Source organism: Dermatophagoides pteronyssinus, unplaced genomic scaffold (assembly GCF_027571235.1).
Source record: "Dermatophagoides pteronyssinus isolate colony J.1.1.1.1 unplaced genomic scaffold, Derpt_VIB-CSIC_2022.12 sq0001, whole genome shotgun sequence".
Classification (NCBI taxonomy): domain Eukaryota; kingdom Metazoa; phylum Arthropoda; class Arachnida; order Sarcoptiformes; family Pyroglyphidae; genus Dermatophagoides; species Dermatophagoides pteronyssinus.
This window is the reverse complement of record NW_027461525.1, coordinates 5745994-5767852: the sequence shown is the minus strand read 5'-3', so window position 1 is coordinate 5767852 and position 21859 is coordinate 5745994. Positions and strand designations below refer to the sequence as shown.

The 21859-nt window shown below is 30.3% G+C and overlaps 6 protein-coding genes across 15 annotated transcripts; 3 read left to right on the top strand and 3 right to left on the bottom strand.

The window, feature by feature from the left end:
* LOC113795761 (uncharacterized) lies at nt 1-7164 on the bottom strand. Of its 3 annotated transcripts, none has more exons than XM_075824527.1 (6): nt 7079-7164; nt 1840-2506; nt 1598-1768; nt 1366-1523; nt 707-1288; nt 1-642 (listed from the first exon to the last, which is right to left on the bottom strand). In XM_075824527.1, the coding sequence occupies exons 2-6, from the start codon at nt 2471-2473 to the stop codon at nt 58-60; spliced, it is 2130 nt and encodes a 709-aa protein (XP_075680642.1). In that variant the 5' UTR covers nt 2474-2506; nt 7079-7164; the 3' UTR covers nt 1-57. The 3 variants fall into 3 exon arrangements, with proteins under 3 accessions (XP_075680642.1, XP_075680637.1, XP_075680635.1); XM_075824522.1 differs by lacking the exon at nt 7079-7164 and adding an exon at nt 4964-5069; XM_075824520.1 differs by lacking the exon at nt 7079-7164 and adding an exon at nt 2917-3153.
* On the top strand, nt 5230-6121 carry LOC113795778 (uncharacterized). Its single transcript, XM_027346000.2, has 2 exons — nt 5230-5605; nt 5682-6121. Exons 1-2 carry the CDS (start codon nt 5530-5532, stop codon nt 5993-5995), a joined length of 390 nt encoding a protein of 129 aa, XP_027201801.2. The 5' UTR covers nt 5230-5529; the 3' UTR covers nt 5996-6121.
* LOC113795771 (histidine protein methyltransferase 1 homolog) lies at nt 6112-7977 on the top strand. The gene is made up of 2 exons (XM_027345992.2): nt 6112-6531; nt 6592-7977. Exons 1-2 carry the CDS (start codon nt 6112-6114, stop codon nt 7129-7131), a joined length of 960 nt encoding a protein of 319 aa, XP_027201793.2. The 3' UTR covers nt 7132-7977.
* LOC113795762 (uncharacterized) lies at nt 7151-17470 on the bottom strand. 8 transcript variants are annotated; one of them, XM_075824579.1, is made up of 8 exons: nt 17321-17470; nt 13498-13541; nt 10181-11138; nt 9782-9919; nt 9501-9598; nt 9206-9349; nt 8772-9142; nt 7151-8705 (listed from the first exon to the last, which is right to left on the bottom strand). In XM_075824579.1, the coding sequence occupies exons 1-8, from the start codon at nt 17401-17403 to the stop codon at nt 8685-8687; spliced, it is 1857 nt and encodes a 618-aa protein (XP_075680694.1). In that variant the 5' UTR covers nt 17404-17470; the 3' UTR covers nt 7151-8684. The 8 variants fall into 8 exon arrangements, with proteins under 8 accessions (XP_075680694.1, XP_027201776.2, XP_075680708.1 ...); XM_027345975.2 differs by having other exon boundaries at nt 9417-9598; nt 17321-17467; XM_075824593.1 differs by lacking the exon at nt 9782-9919 and having other exon boundaries at nt 17321-17469.
* Nucleotides 17471-17824: 354 nt separating this feature from the next.
* Nucleotides 17825-21155, top strand: LOC113795749 (uncharacterized). The gene is made up of 5 exons (XM_027345961.2): nt 17825-18249; nt 18319-18503; nt 18734-18919; nt 19741-19840; nt 19903-21155. The coding sequence occupies exons 1-5, from the start codon at nt 17899-17901 to the stop codon at nt 21043-21045; spliced, it is 1965 nt and encodes a 654-aa protein (XP_027201762.2). The 5' UTR covers nt 17825-17898; the 3' UTR covers nt 21046-21155.
* LOC113795779 (GEL complex subunit OPTI) lies at nt 21075-21722 on the bottom strand. The gene is made up of 3 exons (XM_027346001.2): nt 21584-21722; nt 21379-21523; nt 21075-21319 (listed from the first exon to the last, which is right to left on the bottom strand). Exons 1-3 carry the CDS (start codon nt 21671-21673, stop codon nt 21204-21206), a joined length of 351 nt encoding a protein of 116 aa, XP_027201802.1. The 5' UTR covers nt 21674-21722; the 3' UTR covers nt 21075-21203.
* Between the last annotated feature and the right edge of the window lie 137 nt (nt 21723-21859).

The window sequence follows — 21859 nt, the reverse complement described above, 5'->3', positions numbered from 1 at the left end:
ACAAATGAATCAAGGGTTTTTATTTAGTGGAGAAACAAAAAATTCCGAAAAATTAAATTATAATTTCAATTTCCAAAAATGAAAAAATATTAATGAACAATAATAACGATTGATCGGTATGAAAATATTCATTATGTTTCGTAAATAATTTGAATCCGATGAATGTTTGATGATGGATGATGATTCATCATTCGTGGAAAATATTTCTTGCTGATGATGAATTGGCCATAAATTTTGATCATTCACAATGATTGAAATATCAATTATCCATAGGGCAAAATTGGCAATGGCTAACAGGGAAAATACATGTGTCATGTTGATTAATTTTTTGCCTTGTAATCGTAATAAATAAGATTGTACGGTAACTTGTATGATAAGAAATATTGAACTAATTACAGATAATATTGGTATAATCATTTGTATTATTGTTGTTGTTGTTGTTTTACTATTTGTTGTTGTTGTTATTAATTTAATAAAAAATGTTATAAAATTCATAATGGATACATTATAAACTAAAAACATTGTTACAAAAATAATAAAATGATATTTTAATATATTTATTTGATATTTAGGTTCATCAGCATCCAATATTTGATGTTTACGAATAATCAAACCGGTCATTGATATTATAATGATCATAATCTTTTGGTGGAGAAATAGGAAAAAAAGAGTAAAAATTTCTGGTTTTTTGGTAAATTACACTTACCTGAATAAAAATCGAAGCCGAATATTGTAACATTCGATTATCGAAAAAAATAATCGATATGATTGAAGTAAGTAGGAAAACTGAACCAACCATAAAACCACCAAACATATAAAGCCTGCCGGATGGATTTAGATAAGCTGAACGAATTATTTCTTCTTCCGATAATTTTGCTCGTATCGAATTAATTTTTGATTGATTTTGTGTAAACCATATTGTTATCAATATAAATATTGTAAGAAATTTAAACTGATTGTTCAATATAAACAGGCTGATTTGAAATGTATCAGGATTTTCCCAATGATGATTTTCATTCATTTTCAATGTAACATTATTATTATTATTGTTATCATTGAAAAATTGATGGCCATTATCGTCGTTGTAGTTATTGAACAAAACAATACGAAATGTTTTCAAATCAAGTTTATAATCACAGCAATATTTTTGTTGTTGTCCAACATGACCGTAATGATGTTTCGATGAAGAAGAAGATGATGATATGGACAATAACCATAATGAAATTTGTGTTGATAAAAGATGTGCTATAGCAATATTACGCAGTCCAATATAATCACTATAGATTATCTTTTTTTAGACAGGTAGAAAATTAAAAGGTTTAGGAAAAAAATTGAAAATCGTTTTAAATCTAAGTAATCTCTTACCTGTGATAGAAGAAAATGCATAAAAGCAATATGATAACAAAATTTTATCACCGGTATTACGAATGAATCCGTTTCAACACAACCAATTAATTCAATCAGACATTGTGCCAATTCACTGAAACCCAATATTATTGCACCGAACAGTATCGGTGTTTGTTCTATTTTTGATTCAAGTGAAAACAAACAAAAGATTCAAAGATGATCAATTGAATTTTATTGGGTAATTACTTACCGGTTAATTCATTAAATGTTATTAGATTATTATCATTGTTATTAAATCTAGGCACCGCATAGTATCTTAATAAAATAAAGAAAAATAATGATGCAACCAGTAAATAGAATAGATAAAAATCGATGATAAGATCTCTGGAATTTTGAATGTTCTCCGATAATGTTTCCATATCTGTATTAATTTAAAAGGGAAAACGTTAATTAAAAATCAAATGAGAGATTTTCCAAAAACCAATGACAAACCTTTTGTCTTATTCAAACAAATTGTTATGGAAATATGAATTATAAGATAAATCTGTGAAAATAGAATGCAACGAGATTTTTTCGTTGTTGATGTTGATGATTGTTGATCAACAACAAACATCGATGCAAGTTGATCATCATTTTTATTATTGAAATTTGTTGAACGAATAACGTCCGAACAAATAAATTCCGAATGATCAGATTTTTGTCGTACTAATTGTTGTTGGCTATTACGATGTTTATTTGGTAAATGTTGTTGATAAATTTTTGGTTTTAAATGATGATTATGATAATTGGTCATTGTTGCTGTTGTTGTTGGACAATCATAATTATTTTCGGTAAAATTATTAACCATGGAAAATCTTGATCGTGGTTGTTGATAATGTGAATGTTGTTGTTGTTTTGAATTTCGTTGTTCATTAATAATATTTGTGGACATTTTTGTTAAATATTTTTGAAAAAGTTTTGATGAATCAAATTCACTTGATGATTCAATACGATGATTATGATTATTGGTTGATGATTTATATTGATGATTCCAATCGAATGATGATGATGGTTGATGATAAAATGATTGAGAATGTGGTGGCGGAGGCGGTGGAGGTGGCGGTGGTGTTGGTAAAGGTGGTGTCATTCTACAGTTTCCTCCGGGATTCTTTAAGAAAAACTTTGAAAAAAATCAGAATTGGAATGAAAACATCGAAGATCCGAAAACCGAAATGAAATGAATAAAGTTCAAATATTGAATGTTTCGATCATTTAGGATTTGAAAACGAATTATGAAAAAAAAATTTCCAGCAAAAAAAAATAAAACGGTCTTGAATGAAATGAAAGAGAGCAAGCGAGAGAGAGAGAATAAATAAATCAAGTTACCACCATTTCATTTCATTTCATTAAGATTATAAAGGTACATTATTTTTTTTTGTCCAGATGACCATTCAAGGATGACAAACTGGATCATCATCAAAGCTTAAAAAGATGTGATCGATATTGGCCGACTCTGACCAGTCACTGACCAGATTGAATTAAGTGAGAGAGAAATTTGAAGAAAAAAAAATTAAATCGACCGAATCTAACCGAAAATGATGATCAACAACAACATTTGGGTCGATTCGAATCAAGGATGACAGAGTCAAGGTTTCATCATCGGCCTTGATAATATTAGTGATGGTGGTGGTGATTTGACAGATTTAAAATGCCATATTTTTTTGGTCGAAAAAACAAAAAATTAATTAAAATTGCTAAAAATAATTTGTTGCTGCTCGAAAAACAAAATTTTTTGCATTTTTTTGTCCAACCACCAAATCTTACTGCAAAATACACACAGAAAAATGAAACGTAAAATAGTTCGATTTTTTGCCAAAAAACCATAACATTTTTGGGTTTTAACGTCATCCACAAAATGTTATGGTTTTTTTCCTCAATATTTTATGGAAAACTGAAATCGTGAAATATTAGGATTTTTTTCCAGAATATTTCATGATTTTTGGCCAATCTTATACTCAGCCCAAACATTTCATGGATTTTTTGTTTTGCCCAAACATTTCATGGATTTTTTGTTTTGTCCCAATATTTCATGGATTTTTTGTTTTGCCTCAATATTTCATGGATTTTTTTGCTAGCCTCAATATTTCATGAAAAATTTCTGGACTTAGAAAATTTTTTTCATTTTTTGGATTAATCAAAATTTCATAATAAAATATGTACAATTTGACACTCGGCCAAACATATCGCGTTTGCAATGAATTTGCGAAGTTGGATCTACAAAAAAATGATTGATTTGAAACCACGTTTCAATGAGAATGGAATCCTATCCTATCCTATCTTCCGGACAGAATAATCATACAGACAAAATGGATGTTTCCTAAGCAAATTTTTTTCAATAGGGCTAAAGAAGAAGGTATTGGATTGGATCTTCCTTCATTTGGATTGGATCTTCCTCCATTTGTCTACGATGAGTTCCAATCGAATTGACTAATATCTAATTTGGTTAAAAAATATGAAGGGGTCAGATGTGGCAATTTGATCATGAAGCCAAAACTAGTGGCTGTTGTCCACGCTGGCTTCGTAAACAACTTATAACCTAAAATTGCTTTTCAATATCAGATTGGATTCATGATCGATTCATGAAAAGATTTGGTAAATCGATGTTTGTTCGATTGAGCCATAACAATTGAACTTGAAATTTGAAACAATTCGCTAACATTCGAAACATTGTTAATAATTCAATTAAACAATTGAAATAATTCGAATCCAGCATTTTTGTTTTTAAACGAAGTTTTTGTTTTTCGTTTGCCATTCGACTATTTTTCGAATCCGAAAATATTATTTCGTGTAACGGCTCAAAGCATGGAAAAAACAATAGAAAGCGTTGTGGCTGGATAAGGAAATCTCCAACGGTCGAACGAGAAATCGGAAGCGATATGGAACTCAAGCAAGCATCAGTGGTGAACTGAGGGCAACCAAGGAAGATTCATCCATTCATGGGAAATTATTAGAAATCACATAGCCATGATTTGAGCGATAATCTGGAAAATAAAGCAAACAAATCGGAGAATTTCAATCTATCCTTGGCCAATAATCTTAATTTTTTATCATTTAATTCACTGATTAACTTGTTTACTTTTTGTTTATAAATTTAAAAAATGATCTTTATGCCACCTTAGTCGGCTAAATTTATCTTTCTTTTCTCTTTTATTTCGCATTTTTTTGTAAATAAAAATATTTTTAACCAGAATATTTCATGATTTTTTGTCCAAAAATATTCAGTCTTTTTCCAGAATATTTCATGGATTTTTCCAAGAAATATTAGGTCTTTTCCAGAATATTTCATGATTTTTTGGCCGCAAATATTTGAGTTTTTTGCCTCAATATTTCATGGATTTTGTCCAGAAATACAAAAAAGAAAGAAAAACCATAACATTTTGTGGATGACGTTAAAACCCAAAAATGTTATGAATTTTGCCGTATATTTTACGACTTTATTTTTCTGTGTGTATGATGGTTAGTCGAATCGAATTTTGGTTTACTCAAGTTTTTAGGAAGAAACTAAGTTAATCTTGGCCAAAATCAATCTAAAAAGCATCCATTACAGGGTAACATCAGCATAAGCTTTTGAAATCACCTAATTAAAAATGTCATATTTTTTTGCTGGCTGACCGGCCAGTAAGATTATCATAGAAAAATCATCATAAAAATAATGATGACCGAATTTGAAAATTAACCCCGATGATTTTCAGTTTATATGTGATATGAATTTATATTTGCTGGTTGAAATAATCGATTTCCAAATATGAAAATAATCATTTCACACGTCGTCATCGTTGTCGATTTGAACTTAGATTTTGTCCATAGAAAAAAAAATATTAAGGCCAATAAAAAACCATTTGACCTGAAATAACACTCACACACACACCAAACAAGCCAAAAAACAAAAACCACAACAGGATGCAATAATCGCGATTGAAAACAATCTTTTTTTTTGTTTTTTTCGTACACCAGGTATCCAGGATGTTTGTCACAATCACCTAGGATTCCTTAAATTTTTTGGACTTTTTGCTTTTGAGATTTTCGTTTTTTTCGTTTATTTTACACCATTTTTTCCATAATCAAAAATATTGATCAATATCACTCAAGTAGAGAGATCCATCAACCAAAGAAAAAAAAACGTTCGAAATTCGCAGCAACAAAATGTCTTCTTCGTTATTATTATTCCTTTGGATTTCAACATTATTGGCGGCATTCAATGCGCAAGAATATTATCCTTGTAATGTTTTTTTCCCTTTTGTTTTGAAATTTTTCATTTAAAAATGTTGTTTGGTTTTTTTCTCTCCACCGCACAGATGATAATCAAAATATAATAATTCCAATACGACAATGTTATCTGGATTATGATTGTCCATATCCAAATTCCGAATGTGGATGGCTGGATCGTCAACATGTTTGTAAATGTATACGTGGTTATCGTTGGAATGGACAACAATGTCAATTTGGGAATCATCAAGATAATCATCATAATGATGGTTGTTGGAATGATTGGACATTTTCCAATTGTACACCATTAATGACTATTTCAATCATTTCATTATTTATCATTGTTATTGTTGCATTATTTACAATTGTTACCTGTATTATTGTTAGTTGTACAAAAAGATAACCGAGAAAAAAAACAAAATAAATGAATTAATAACCGGATTACGTCTTATACGAATAACACACAGTGTCACGTGATTAATTCCACATTTTTTTTTTTGAAAAATATTTTTGTTGTTTATGTTTTCAAATTTTTTTTTAAATAAAAATAAAATTAAAAAAATGTCCATTATTGATAAAGAATTTATAGATAAATTATACCAGGTAATTCAATCCATATTGAAAGAAAACGATACCGCACAACAACAATGTTTATTACAACCGAAACAACGAAACAAAAATTTTTATTATCAACAATTGAATAAAAATTTTTGTCAAAAAATTGTCGAAAAATTTGAAAATTTAAATAATAATAATGCTGAACATCAAACCAAATTGCATTCATGGTTTAATAGTGATTTGGATGTTATACCAAATGAATATGAAGGTGGTCTGAAGATCTGGGAAGGATTATTCGATTTGATTGATTATTTTGAACAAAATAAATATGATTTTAATCAATTATTATCCAATAACGATGATGAATTTAGAATATGTGATGTAAGTCAATGATGATTATCTAATAAATTTGAAAATAAATCTTTTTTTTCCGTTACGCAGTTAGGTTGTGGTTCTGGTCTGCTTTCACTATATTTAGCTCGAAAATTACGACAATTAAAACCCAATCAAAAATTTCGTATCTATCTCCAAGATTATAATGAACAGGTAATAAAATTTTTTACCTGTCCAACAATTATCGTTAATGAAAAAGAAGAAAACAATTCATTGGAACAAATAAAATTAAATTATGAATTCATATGGGGTGATTGGGAAAAAATTTCCGAATTTTTCATTACAAATAAAATTCATTTCAATTTAATCGTTACAGCTGAAACAATTTATAAGGAAGAAAATTTTCCCAAATTAATAAATCTTTTTCAATCAAATATTCAACCAACAAATGGACGTATATTGATTGCCAGTAAAAGTCATTATTTTGGTATCGGTGGTGGTACTTATTCATTTTTAGATTATCTTGATTCATTGATCGAAAATAAATCATCATATTTAATGGGTGATATTATTGAAGAAATTGATCAATCATTACTTCGTCATATTATTGAATTACGATTATCAGAATCGCAACCTGAAAAACAATAATTCAAAAAATCCAATCCAATCAAATCAAATCAATTTTAATGATGCTTATTATAATAATCAAATAATTATGTGTGTTATGATGATGATTATAAGGACGTGATGTTTTTTTCATAATAATAATAAAAACAAATTAATTATGATAGGCGTTAATCGGTTAATAATTTGGTCGAGAAAAAAGAAAAATCGTCGTATTGAACAAATATATAAATCAAATGAAAAAAAACACAGAGCAAGAGAAAATGTAATGGTAATGAATGAATGAAAATGTAAAATTTAGAAAAAAAAACAAAAAAAGAAAGTTAAGAACTGCACTTTTTGTTGAAAATGATGAAAATTTAGACAAAATTTTTTACTGAGATGAGTTGTGTGTGTGTGTTTGAGGTTCAAAAAGTTTCAAGTTTAATTATTTTTTTGTTTTTGCAAATTATGGGCATAATAATATATGATATATTCGAAAAATGTTTCAGGTAAATTCCAGGTAAAGCACACATTGTGATGAATAATAAATGAATGAATGATGGTGGATGATAAACTTTTTCTGAAAAAAAAAACAAAGCAAAAAAATGATCCAAATAACAAATCATCATTATTTTCATTTTGTTTCGTTTCGTTTGTCGTTTTTGTTTTTCACTACCCACTAAAAAAATCATCTTATAATATTATTAATAGTTTGAATAGAGAGAGGATAAGTTTCATTTAGTATTTTTTTTAGTAAAAATGTGTAATGCAATGAGATTATTATAATATCGATGATAATGATGCTGAGGTTAATCAATATGTAAGTAAAAATGTGTTTGTGTGTGATGTGAAAACAAAAACAGAAAGAAAAAAAAATAAAATAAAATATGGTGTGAACACACTCGAGATCATTCAATACGATTCTCTTTATCTTTCAAATTCAAATGATGAAAATGTGTAATGAAAATCAAAAATCAATCAAAAAAAAATCTTAATGAATAGCAGAAAATCAAAACGACAAAAAAAAGAAAGGATTCAAAGCAAAGAAAAGAAAAAAAATATAACTACAAATTCAATCAGAACACAAATAAAAATAATGAACATGAATAAAAAAAAGGGTTATATTGGTGTGTGTTTGTGCATCTTGTGTGAACAAATTTTTTGTTTGTTTATTTTGATGATTGTTTTCTTCGAAAGAAAAAAGAGGCAAAAAAAAACATTAGAGAGTAATATATAAGAACACAAAGTTTAAGTTTCTGGATTTCAATGAAGAAGACAACGTTGATGATAATGATGAGAAGAAGAAAAATTGTCAAAATAATAATAAAGAAAAAGGTTAGAGGTAAACATTTTTGTTGTTTGTTTTGTTTTCCACTGAGTTAATTTTTTAGTTTTGAGGTTAGAATTGAATAGATATATATCGAAAATATATATGAGTTTCAAATGGCACTAAATCGCAAATTTTGTTTTTGAATAAATTTTGTTTTGTTTTTTGTTTGAAAGATAGAAGAATTAAACGATGAAAACGAATTCAATGAACGCAAAATGACCATTTCAATCAAAAATGAAGAAAACATTATTTCCATTCTTTTTTCTTACATCTGTTCTTGTTTTAACTGAAAATAAAATGTAAATTTTAGATTATTATTGTTTGATAAAAAAAGCTGTCAACAAAAAAATACCATCAAATTGGAGGGCTGTTGTTGTTGTTGTTGTTGCTGCTGCTGCTGTGAATCATCATTAGATTTATTTATGCCATTATCCTGATTGTTTTGTTGTTGACGATTATTTGATGATGATTGTAGCTGTGTTACCCATGTAGGATGGACACCACCAATAGGACTATTGGTTGATGTTTTTATCTGTGTCATTGTAACTGGTAACAATTGAATAGCCGATGCTGGTAATGATGTTAATGATTGTGTTGTCATTGGTAATTTCATTGCTGTATTAACAGCAGCCGATTGATTAGCTCCAACTACTGTTGTTGCCGGCATTTTAGCATTGCGACCACGTCCAGGACTTGGATTTGTATGAATACGAAGATGTCGAGCTAAAATGAAAGAAAAAAAAATGAATCCATTTTCATTTGAAAGAAAAAAAATCCGTTACATACTTAGTTTATCTTTACGATAAAAACTACGTCCACAAATTTCACATGGAAATGGCCTTTCACCGGTATGTATCATATGATGTCGTTTTAAATGATTTTTTTGTGAAAATGAACGGCCACATACTTCACAAGTGAATGGTTTGTCACCTAAAAAACAATAAAGGAAATAGATCAAGAAAAATCAATAATGAAAATTTAATCGTAAATATCAAACCTGTATGGGTTCTCATATGATTTAATAGCTTGCAGCGATATGAAAAGCCACAGCCACAAATCGCACAAGAACAAGTTTTCTCACCGTGTGCAACTCTAACGTGAACACGAACTCTTTCGGCATTAGCGAATAATTTTCCACATTCATTGCATGGTACAGATTTATCCTTTTTCATATGAATACTATTTTAAAAAGGGATATAGGAAATAAACAATAAAACATTAAATATTTAAATTTATGAATTTTTAGGATAGGATTCTTTTGGTTTTCAATTCAAACTATAAATTTTAGCTAAAAAATTCTAAATTAAGCCAGGAGGATAAAAGGAGGTAAAAAAAGTGAAACGTGAAACAAACAAAACGAACCTTTGATCTTCTTTCGAAGGTTGATTTGTTGTTTTGTTAAATGAATTATTGTTGTTGGTAATTTGATTTGAACTAGCTACTATCAATGGATTCTGATTTTGTAATAATGATTGCTTTTGGGACGGCACAAAATGAGCACTGAATAATAGAACGGAAGATAGATTTATAAATAAACAACAAACATAGATAGATACACCAAAACACATATTTAAGAAAATAGATGAAAAAGAGCAAAGAAAAGATGAAAAGAATAAAGAAAAAGAGAAAAAAAGCATATAGACATAGAAAAAAGGAAAGAGAAAGAAGAAAAAATGGTAAAGGTCAATGTCACAAAAATCCGGAAAAACAATAATGAAAAAAAGAAATAAATTACAAATTCAAATGGATCATCACACATACCTCAAATGAGTTTGTAATTCATTTGCAGATCGGAATGCAATTTTACAAGCTGGACATGGCCATGAGGTAATGTATTGAGTATATTGTGGATGAGCAACAGCAACGGCTGCGGCAACAGCAGCCGCACTATTCGATGTAATTACATTGGCGCCACTACTTGCAGTACTATTATTACCGCTATTATTATTATTTGTAGCGATCAAATTTCTATTTTGTCCCGGATTAATTTCCAATGGTAACAAAACAGTTTGTTGTTGTTGTCCAGTAGCTGATGAATGTTGTTGTTGTTGCATCTGTTGATTAAGTCTATTGTTATTGGTCGCTGTCTGATGTTGTTGTTGTTGATTATGAAAATTCTGATTCTGAATACCAGCAGCTGCCGCAGCAGCAGCAGCCGATTGTAATGGATTTCCAGGAAAAGCAACCGAAGTACCAAAAATATGTTGAGCTGGTTGTATATTACCCGTTACCAGACCATTCAAACCACCAATATTTGTATGATTTGTTGTTGAATGATTATTTGCCGAACGATTCTTTACTCTTGAACGATTATTCGTACTGGTTTGTTGTTGTTGTTGTTGCTGCTGCTGTTGTTGTTGTTGCTGTTGAACTAATTGTTGTTGAATCGCTGCACTTGATACTACTTGATGTGAATTTTGCAACTGTTGTTGTTGAGCCTGTGAAAATGGTATCGACGATGCCGATAATAATGTTGGTGTTAGATTAGCAGCCATTTCATTAATTGATAATGTTGAACGATTTGATGATGATTTTGTTTTCGGTGAATTACGATGTGATGTCGTATTATTATTATTATTATTTGGATCAGGTGAATTTAAATGTTGTGGCTGCTGTTGATGCGATTGTTGTTGTTGTTGATGATGAGGATGATGGTTAAGATGATCAGTTGATTGTGGATGGATAAAATTACTTATAGTTGGTTGTCGTGCATCTAATCCTATATAATATTTTCAGAATTTTTAAAACAAAATAAAACAGAAAAAATATAAAAAAATTATTTACAAAACGAAAAAAATTGGGAAAAGAATATTTTCAGAATTTAAAATTGAAAAAAGACAAAACCTTCAAGAAACGTATTCAATGGTAGATTACCGAAATTATGATAACGGTAAGGTAACATCGAGACGTTTTAATTTGTGAGAACAGGATTCAAGTTTGTTGTTTTTGTCGATTTTTGTTAATTATTGGTTATAATTAATAATGATAATCATTATTTTTAAAAAAATGAAATGAATTGAGGCGAAGTTTTGTAATGAAGACAAAATAATGAGTGTGATTCCTGATTTAGTAGAAAAAAATTCGAGGTAGTTCAATTTGGAAGTTAAAGATGTTGTCAATTTTTCATTTATTCATTCATTATGTTTTAAATGAAAGTTAAATGTTTTTTTGTTTGCGCTGTTGCCTTTTTTTCAACATTCAAATTCAGGATTAGTGGGAATGATGGGAAAAAAGTGATGAAAAAAAAGAAAGAACAAGACATTATTATGATTATGATTAAATATGGATGATCATTATTATATGAGGAGAGGGAAGAAACAGAATCGAACAGAAAAAAGCACATTAGTGGAAATTATTATCAAAAATCAATCGAAAATATTCATACAATTTGAATTTGTGTATTTGATGAGATGATTTGTAATAGAGTTCATTGCTGCTGCTGATGATAACAATTATAAAAACGGTCACGATAAATTCGGAATCAGAATTTAAAAACAAAAAATTTAAAACGAAGATGGGGTCTTATTAGTGTTATTTATTGTAGAGGGCTACTATACATTAATAAATGTCAAATTTTTTTTAACATTATCGATTCACATGATGAATTAAACAATCAAAAACAAAAAACAATCAAAAAAATTAATTATAAACAAAAATTAAAAACCAAACAAACATTCATTATAATAATAATCCATTCAGGATCATCTTTTCTTTTTCTCTTCTCTCAAAAATTATATTCTTCAATCAATTTCATCATTTACTTTTCATCTTTAATCATTTTCAATCATTCACAAAATCAAAAACATCTACCTCTCCCTTTTCTTCTTCTTGGTTATATTATCCCTCTCTCTCTCGCTTTCTCATCCGAAAAAAAACATTATAACTCAACAAACACAGAACCAAATAACCAACCAACCAACAACAAATAATAATGATGGCAGTGCATTTCTTTGAAAGTAAAATAAAATACATACTACGCATGTGTCGTTGCGAAATTCGGGCTAAAAATTTTTTTTATAGCTTTTTGTGTGGATGAAAAGTGTGATGCGCAACCAAAAAAAAAAAAAAATATTATTGTTGATGTTGACGATGATGGTCGTCATTTGTTGTTTACTATGCTATTTGCTGAACTTGCTGTCATTAGGCAAACAAGCAAAAAAACGAAAAGTGGAAAAAAAATAACAAACGGGAGGGGAAATGAAATTGAAATACAAAAATGAAACGCGAAAGAAGGAAAAAAACTGGAATTATTAGGAAAAAAAATCCTGACATGCGCATGTCAATGATGAACAAAACAAAACAAAAAATATCAAATTCAAATCAACGAAAGAAAGGGAGAGCGGAGGGGGTGAAGCAGCAATGCTTGCAGTTTGTTTGTGTTTTATATATTTCGAGAAAGAGAATTGAGTGAAAGTTTTAAGGGTAAAAAGAAAAAAGTGAAATATCTTTCCGTTTCGGAGCGAGGGAGGATATAGTGGATAGAATAAATAAATGATGAACGCACAATACGAATGAATTTTTATGATGGTTATTGGTGGGGTGAATTTCGAGATAAATTTTTGTTTTCTCTGTGATGATGTTATGCAACCACTATATCTGTTTGTGTGTGTTTTGGTTATGCGACTGACTAAAAGTAAAAACATCATCATCATTTTGCCTCAAAACAAATTATATATAGAGAATGTGCGCGCCAATGTCATTTGAAGTGTTTCTTCTTTTTTTCCATTGAATTGAATGTGTGTTTTGGTTTTTTTTCTTATTAAGAACCAAATGAGCGCGCCAAAAAAAATAAAACTAGCGCAATGCATCGATTATTGTGTATTGACATCATCGTTATTACGTGCATCAAGATTTAAATATTAACACAAAAACAAATACAAGTGGTTTTGTTTAGCTAGGCTCACTATTTTTTTCAAGGATATTCGCAAGCACGCGGTAGATTGATCGTGTGTTTGACATATTGAAACATTTATGATGATCAAAAAGGATTGAAAATGAAAAAACAAGAAAAGGTTGAATTGGAAAATGAAGGTTTTAAAAGATTCAAAAATGGAAACAAGAACAAAATTTCCAAATACCTGTAGCTTTTTCGTTGAAAAAATTACCAAAATAATAAATTTGCGGCCCTTGGTCCTGATGACAAATCAACATTTGATAAAATGATTACAGCATTGAAAGAATCGAGTAAGCCTCTTCGTGATTTTCGTGTCCGTGAATATTATCGTTTACAACGTAATAATGGTCAATCGCTCGATGATTTGGCAAATAAAATAATTAAAAAAGTGGCTGAGTTATATCCCGAGTTCTCAGACGAACATAAAGCTAAATTAGTGCGGGATAAGTTTTATTCGTCCTTGAATGAAGAATTGGTGGTCGCCTTAATTAATTCGTCATCACTGAAGTCTGTTGAAGAGATAAAAGCTCTATCGAAATCGATCGAAGTTAATTTGCCAAAAATGAAACAATCGGTCAAACGGGCTTCAAATGATAAAAATGTGCAGAAATGTACGACGTGTAACAAATTGGGACACGTGGCTGCTGTTTGTTGGTCGAAGAACAAACGTGGCAGTAAAAATAATAATGTGGTGCCGGCAACGCCATCTTTGACGCCTTCTTCTTCAATGGCTCCGAATGTGAATTCGAAAAAAACGAATTCGAAAGAAGTTGCGACTATTAATTTATCGAAGTTCGATGTGCCACGTCAGTTTTTGAAAGCAAAAATTGATAAACGCCTTGTTTATTGTTTAATTGATAATGGTGCCAAAATTTCTGTTTTTCCGTTATCGTTTCCTGCTCAAAAACTTGAATCTTCTTCTGTGTTCGCTGCTAATGGTTCTCCAATAAAAATCATGGGCGAAGCGAAAGTGGTACTTAACTTTGGTGGCTGTACTATTGATCATAAAGTACTAATTGGTGATGTTACAAAACCAATGTTGGGTCGCGATTTTATTGTAAAAATATCGGCTACTATTACTGCTGATGATATTATGTATTTTACGTGGGGTGGTAATCATCATCGTGTTAATCTGATTGCGGAAGACCAAATTGGCAACGTCAATGATCATGATCTCTCTGAATCGGAAGTCTGTGCACTGGCGATTGAAAACCTTACGTTGGACAATGGCAATGAAGAATCGAACGATTCTGAAATGGTTGAGGTGGAAATCTTCAATCTTATCGATCAATATAAATCTTTGTTTGAAGGCATTGGTAGAACGGATTTGATAGAACATTGTATCGAACTGAAATCTAATAAGATTGTGAATATTAAACCGTATCCGGTACCTTATGCGTATCGCGATCAAGTTCGAACGATGTTGGCGGAAATGTTGAGCGAGGGCATTATCGAACGGTCATCATCAGAATGGTGTAGCCCTATTTTGGCTTTGAAGAAAAAAGATGGTTCATTACGTTTGGCTATCGATTATCGACGGTTGAACGCTATATCGAAATTTGATGCTCATCCTACGCCAAAAGTATCGGAAATATTGTGTAATTTGGACCAAGCCAAAATATTTTCGAAGCTGGATTTCAAATCTGGATATTATCAAGTTCCTCTCCGTGCCTGTGATCGTGAAAAAACGGCATTCAGATTCGAAAATAATCTTTACCACTTTCGAGTCATGCCTTTCGGGCTATCGACTGCTGCTCAAACGTTTACCCGATTAGGAAACATGTTGTTCCAATTGCCATTTGTTAAAATCTATATCGACGACGTGATAATCTTTTCTAAAAATATTAATGAACACGTTGGTCATTTACGTCAGGTATTTGAAATATTGAAATCGGCTAAACTGACGTTGAATCGAAAAAAATGCGAGTTTGCAAAACCGCAAATTGAATATTTGGGTTTCGTTATATCTAATGGTACTATTCGTCCGTCACCTGAAAAAACAAGTTGTGTGGAGAAATTTCCTGTACCGAAGACTAGAAAAGATCTTAGATCTTTTCTTGGTTTAGTCAATTCCTATCGAAATCTGATTGAAAAATATGCCGATATAACTGCTGATTTGTATGATTTGTTGAAGTCGAATAACCGTTTTGTGTGGAGATCGTGTCATCAAAATGTGTTTGACAATCTGAAAAGATTGATGGTTGCTGAACCTATTGTTCGTATTCCTGATTTGAATCGTGAATTTATTGTACGAACTGATGCTAGTGATAAAGCAATGGCTGGTCTCTTGCAACAAATTGATGATAATGGCAATCGTTATGTGGTTGAGTATTTTTCGAAGAAATATACTGATTGTCAGAGTCGTTATTCCACTATTGAAAAGGAAGCGACTGCTTTAAAAACGGCTATCGATAAATGGGCTATCTATTTAAAAGGGAAACCTTTCAAATTGGAAACGGACCATCGTCCACTTGTTTGGCTCAAAACTATGGCAAATCGTAATAATAAATTGGCGCGTATGGCTATCGATCTTGCTGAATATCAGTTTGAAGTGTCACATGTTCGTGGTGTTGATAATTGTGATGCTGATGCTTTATCTCGTATTGAAATATCTGCTGTTCAGTTTGATGAGCTGTCGTCCGAGCAAAATAATGATGAATTATTGTTTGCTGCTCGTCAAAAAACACCGAAGTCATTTGTATCGATTAATAATCTATGGTACTTCAGAAACGCCGGTCGTGATAGATTGTGTATACCGCAGTCAAAAGTGAGAGATGTTTTACGTCTTTGTCACGATCAAATGAATCATATTGGCGTTGTTAAATGTTTAGATTTGGTTTACTGTCGTTTCTACTGGCCTAAATGGCGTAATGACGTGAAGCAATGGATCTTTAAATGCGAATGTAATTTGAAAAAAGATAATAATCCTAGTCCCGTAAAGTCTCCTTTATCGGTTACGGATATATTGAAATTGGATCCATTCGAAAAAGTTGCTGTCGACATAATGACCTTATCTACAACGAATTCTGGTAATCGTTATTTGTTTACATTACAGGATTATCGTTCAAAATGGATTGAAGCGAAAGCTTCTGCTGATTCATCTGCCGAGCAAGTTATCTTGTGGCTTGACGAAATATGGAGTAGGTTTGGAAAGCCTAAAATATTGGTTTCCGATTGTGGTTCGCAATTCGAGAGTAGAGAATTCCAAACGTACTGTAGTCGTCTGAATATTGTGAATCATAGAACGTCACCTTACCACCATCAATCCAATGGCATGGTGGAGAGGGCACACCGCAGTATTTGGAATCTTCTGCGCGTGGTTGTGTCCGACCAACACAACGATTGGGATGACCATTTATTGTCAGTGCTAAGGTCGTATCGAAACACCATACATGCTGCGCTAGGTATATCACCATATGAAGCTTTGTATTGTCGTCCTCCTAAAATAGAAGCTGATGAACAATTTCCAACGCGTACCGTGTCTCGTAATTTGGATCAATCCAAAGTGAAGAAATATATCGACAGAATGAAGAAAAATTACGACGATCGAAATAAAACTGTCGATGAACCGATTCCTATTGGAGCTAAGGTGCTAGTCAATCATCCCGTCATACAGGTTGGACGCTGTCAAAAGCTTTTACCGAAAAGTAAGGGTCCGTTCGAAGTAGCTGAACAATTATCGTCAAATTCTTATTACGTAAAGGATGGAGATGGACAGCTACTCAAAGTACATCGTGACCAGATAAGGATTACAGGAATGGAAGCGAAACCTCCTAAAATCCGAAAGCGTGGCAGACCTCGTGGGGAGGTGTAGTGTTACAATATGTTCGAGGTCAGCCTTGGCTTTCGAATTATTTAATTAACATTGGAAGTTCGGTTGTCGAACTTCAGAATTGTATTTAAGCATGAACAAAGTTTAATAAAGTTTGACTTATTGTTCTGAGAGTAAGTTTCTTGCTTGCGTGATCTAACTACAACACTCTACTAGACAGCGATTATATTATAGCATTAAATTTAATAAATCTTGTGAGGGTTTTTGTTGTTCATCATCATCATTATTACAATATTCATTTGTATTCATCATCATCATATTGTCATGGTTTTGTTGTTGATCATGATTTTGATATCGATGAATTTAAAACAAATAGAAATTTTGAAAAAAAACGTGGTCATTATTACTTCGGGTTGACAATGATGATGATGGTAGCAAAATATCAGTAATTTTGAGCAAAAAAGTTAAAATTCACTAAAAAACAAACATTTTAGAAAATAAAAAAAAAATTTTGATAAAATCGAAAAACCCTTTTTGGAAGCACTGAGGAAAAAAAATTAATGATTCGAAATTCGAACACGTTCGATTTTTGTTTTTTGAATTACAAGATTTTGTCCAATAGATGGTGCTCAAGTTTCGAGTTACGTCGTTTTCGAATGGATAGAGTGTGTGCGATTTTTTTTTTTTGTGTGTGTGAGTTCGATTTATATTGCAAAAGAAAACCGCAATATTGACTCATTTTGGGTTCATATTTTTATCATTTTTGTTTGTTTGTTTGGAAAATTTGTAACAAAATTCGTTATTTTCGTGAAAATGGAAACCAAAAATTCATCAATATTATCTGTGATAAAAAATAATAATGATAGTGAAAAAGAATCGAATGATAAAAAAATCGACAATTCCATTATTGATGGGACCATCATTTCAAATAAATCATCATCATCATCGACTGATCAACAATTGTCCAACAATAACAACAACAATAATAATCGTCTTAAATATGGACGTGTTGTTATTCTGTTGGAAAATCCAATATTACCAAAAGAAATTATTTCAAATACACCATCAAAAGCTGATAATTTAGCTGATGAAATTGAAAATGATCTTCGTATTACTGGTTGTAAACTTATACAAATTTCTGGAATTCTTTTACGTTTGCCACAGGTTTGTCGAATAAAATCATTTTACGAGAAATTTATTTTTCTTAAATTTCATTTTTCATTTGTTGTTCAGGTTGCAATGGCCACTGGTCAGGTTTTATTTCAACGATTTTATTATTCAAAATCATTCGTTCGACAACCAATGGAAATAACAGCAATGGCATGTGTTGTTTTAGCATCCAAAGTTGAAGAAGCACCACGTCGTATACGAGATGTAATAAATGTTTTTCATAATATGAAACAGATTAGATTAAAGCAGTAAGTGTGTTGTTTGTTAAACGAAATTTATTCGTTACACAAATGCAGCAAATGGCTAGAAAAGTATAGTTTTTCAAAAATACTAAACTTTCTGGATAAAAAAATTTGAATGCTGCTAAATTAAACCAAAAAAAGCTTTCAATAACTACTTCAATAATGCAAATTATTGATGCATTTGAAGATTTAATGTTTAGCTAATAATTTTCCCTTTCTTTTTTCTCTTTCAATAGACAAACAATACCGATCATATTGGATGAAAATTATATTTATTTAAAAAATCAAATTATAAAAGCTGAAAGAAGAATTTTGAAAGAATTGGGATTCTGTGTTCATGTAAAACATCCACATAAATTTATTGTTGCTGTTGCACAAATATTGAAAAATGAAAATAATGTTGATCTTATACAAACTGCATGGTAAGTTTTTTTGAATTTTTTTTTTCTTGATTCAGAAATGATCGATGATATTAGTTTTGAAATTGATTGAAAATTGTGATTTGGAGAAAAAAGAAACGGTGTTCAGTCAATTTTGTTTTTATTTTTTTTTTTGTTGTTGTTGACGGTTAGTATATTGCATATGTAAAATTCAAACAATTTTTTTGTTGTAAAATTTTGTAAAAAATTATGATTTTTTAAAATTTAAATTAATCAAACAAAATCGATTAATGCATCTTATTTTTTTGTTGTTATTGTCAAAATTGTCAATTTAAAGATAAAAGAACAAACATGTGAGATGATTGTGATGATTTTCGTTTCGAATCGATCGAATCGAATAAAAAAAATGAATTGTGATATTCGTCGACTGTCGACTCGGCCGTAAGTAGACATTTAAAAAGAGATAAAAAAATGTTCATTTTTCAAATTTGCAAAAAAAAATTTTAAATTTTTATTCAATTTTTTTCAATGCAAAATGAAAACCCATCGGTTTGGCTGGATGTTTGCACGTTTCGATCGACAATCATCATGTTTATGTGTAAAGTTTTTTTTAAAAAATTTTTTATAAAATTTATTTTAAATTTGATAAAGTGAATTGAATGATGATTCTCTTGTTTGATTTACAAAAAAATAGAGATTTTTGTTGTTTGTGTCGCTGATGAATTTTGCCTGACATCCTTTCGGTTTCTTCTACTTCATTTCATCATTTTCAATCAATCGGATCATATTCATGGAGCCATTATATTTTTCAAAAATATTCCTAATTTGTTATTTCTTTTTTCCTCCCTTCAAACAAAACACAGGAGCTATATGAATGATAGTTTGCAAACAAATGTTTTTGTTCGTTATCCACCCGAATCGATTGCATGTGCTTGTATACATTTAAGTTCAAGAATTTTAAGAGTAAGTAAAATTTTGCATTTGTTTTTTGAGAATTTCTTAAAAAAATCATTTTTTCCATTTAGGTTCCATTACCAAGTCAACCATTATGGTATGAAATGTTTAATGTTGATACTGAAAGTATTGAAGATATTTGTAAATCAATTCTAATGTTATATACACGAAAACCAATGGATCAAGAAGAATTGGAAGCAAAAGTAGAACAAGCTAGGCAAAAATTGGATGCTGAAAAAATTAAAGCACGGGCTTTAGCCAATCAACGTAATATTAATCCATTGCTTACGGAATCTATTAGCAACAATTCACCCGTATTGATTGATTCACGTTCAAATTCTCCATCATCGATGATTGGCAGTAAAAACAAATCAATACAGGATGTAATCAATGATAAAAATCCTGATAAAATTAGATCACAGCCAACAGAAGTAACTGACGATGATGGTGATGAAAAAACATTTACAAAACGTGCCCGTATTGAAAAGGAAAATATTTCGGAAATATCAAAAAAAGATTCAATGATCAAGGATGGTAATGATAATTATAATCAACAACAACGAAATGATGATAATGTTGGAAGTGAACATAGTTCAATTAGTTCATCATCATCATTTAAATTGCAAAAATCACCCATTAAATCATTGAATAATGAAGAAGAAATGTCAAAATTATCTGATTATGATCATGATCATTATAAATCTTATCGTTTCAAAAAGAACGGCCATTCCAATTTACCACAAGATGATTATTATGAAACGAAAGAATATCGTAACAATGATCATCGATCACCACCACCACCATCTTTACCTCGTTCATATATTTCGTCCAAAATTGTTAGTAGTAATAGTAGCAGCAGACGTTATGATCATAAAGATCGTCGTTATTATGATCAAAATGATTCTCATTCACGATCAAGATCTCCTATTTCACCTTCAAAATCATATTGTGATAATCAATATTCATCATCCACATCATCTCGTCATCAATATTATTATGAAAATCGTCGAAAAAATCGTTCAAATGATGATGATGATTATGATTATGATGATCGTCGATATCCAAATGAATCGAAGAAAAGTTCTTCATCATCTAGCCATCATTATCATCAGCATCAAAGACGCCATAATTATCGTACTGAAAGTCCTGAACAATCATATTCATCATCATCATCACGTTATTATCATAAATCATCGTATAGTGGAAAATATTAAATGTTTTGCTGTAAATAAATTACATAAAATTAAAGATCGACACTTATTTTTTAATTAATAAAAAAATGTAAATTCTAATTAAACTCGAATAAATTGGATAAAAGATGAAATATGAGTGAGGAATGCTCCATTTTTTTTGTTGAAATTCAGTTTTGAATTTAGAAATAAAGATAAGTATGGACAAGAATCCATGTGACCAAAAATGCAGCCAACGATGTCATAAAACCTTCTTTGACAGCTGTTAATGCATCTTCTGAATCATCATTGATATTGACTGAATGAATTGATAAATTTTTAAAATTATTAAAAATTTCGATTTTTGAAAAAACATACTTGAATATAAATAAACTATTGCTGAACTTGTTGCCATATAACTGATTAGACCAAATGAACCGGTTAAACCAAGTATACCCCAAATGATACCGATTATGATTGAAATCAATTGTCTACCCCAATAAATAACATCCAAAAATTCATCCTATTCAAAATGGAAAATCAGAAAAAATGAAAAAAATCATGAATACATGAAAACACATACTTTATCTTCCCAATGTGATGATATAGTAAACATTCGTTTCAATGTTGAATTTTGATGATTCGATGATGATGAATTTGAATTTTTTCCCATGATTTTATCTCAATTCAATGGACATTATTTTTTGAAAAAAAAATGAAATTAATTTTTTTATTAAATCGAACGTGTGTGACACGATCTTTATCATCATCGATGTTTTGCATTCGAAAATATATGCACCTATGAAACACCAGTTCAGTTGAAATAGAACCGAATGAACCGTTGAAAATTCGATTCGAG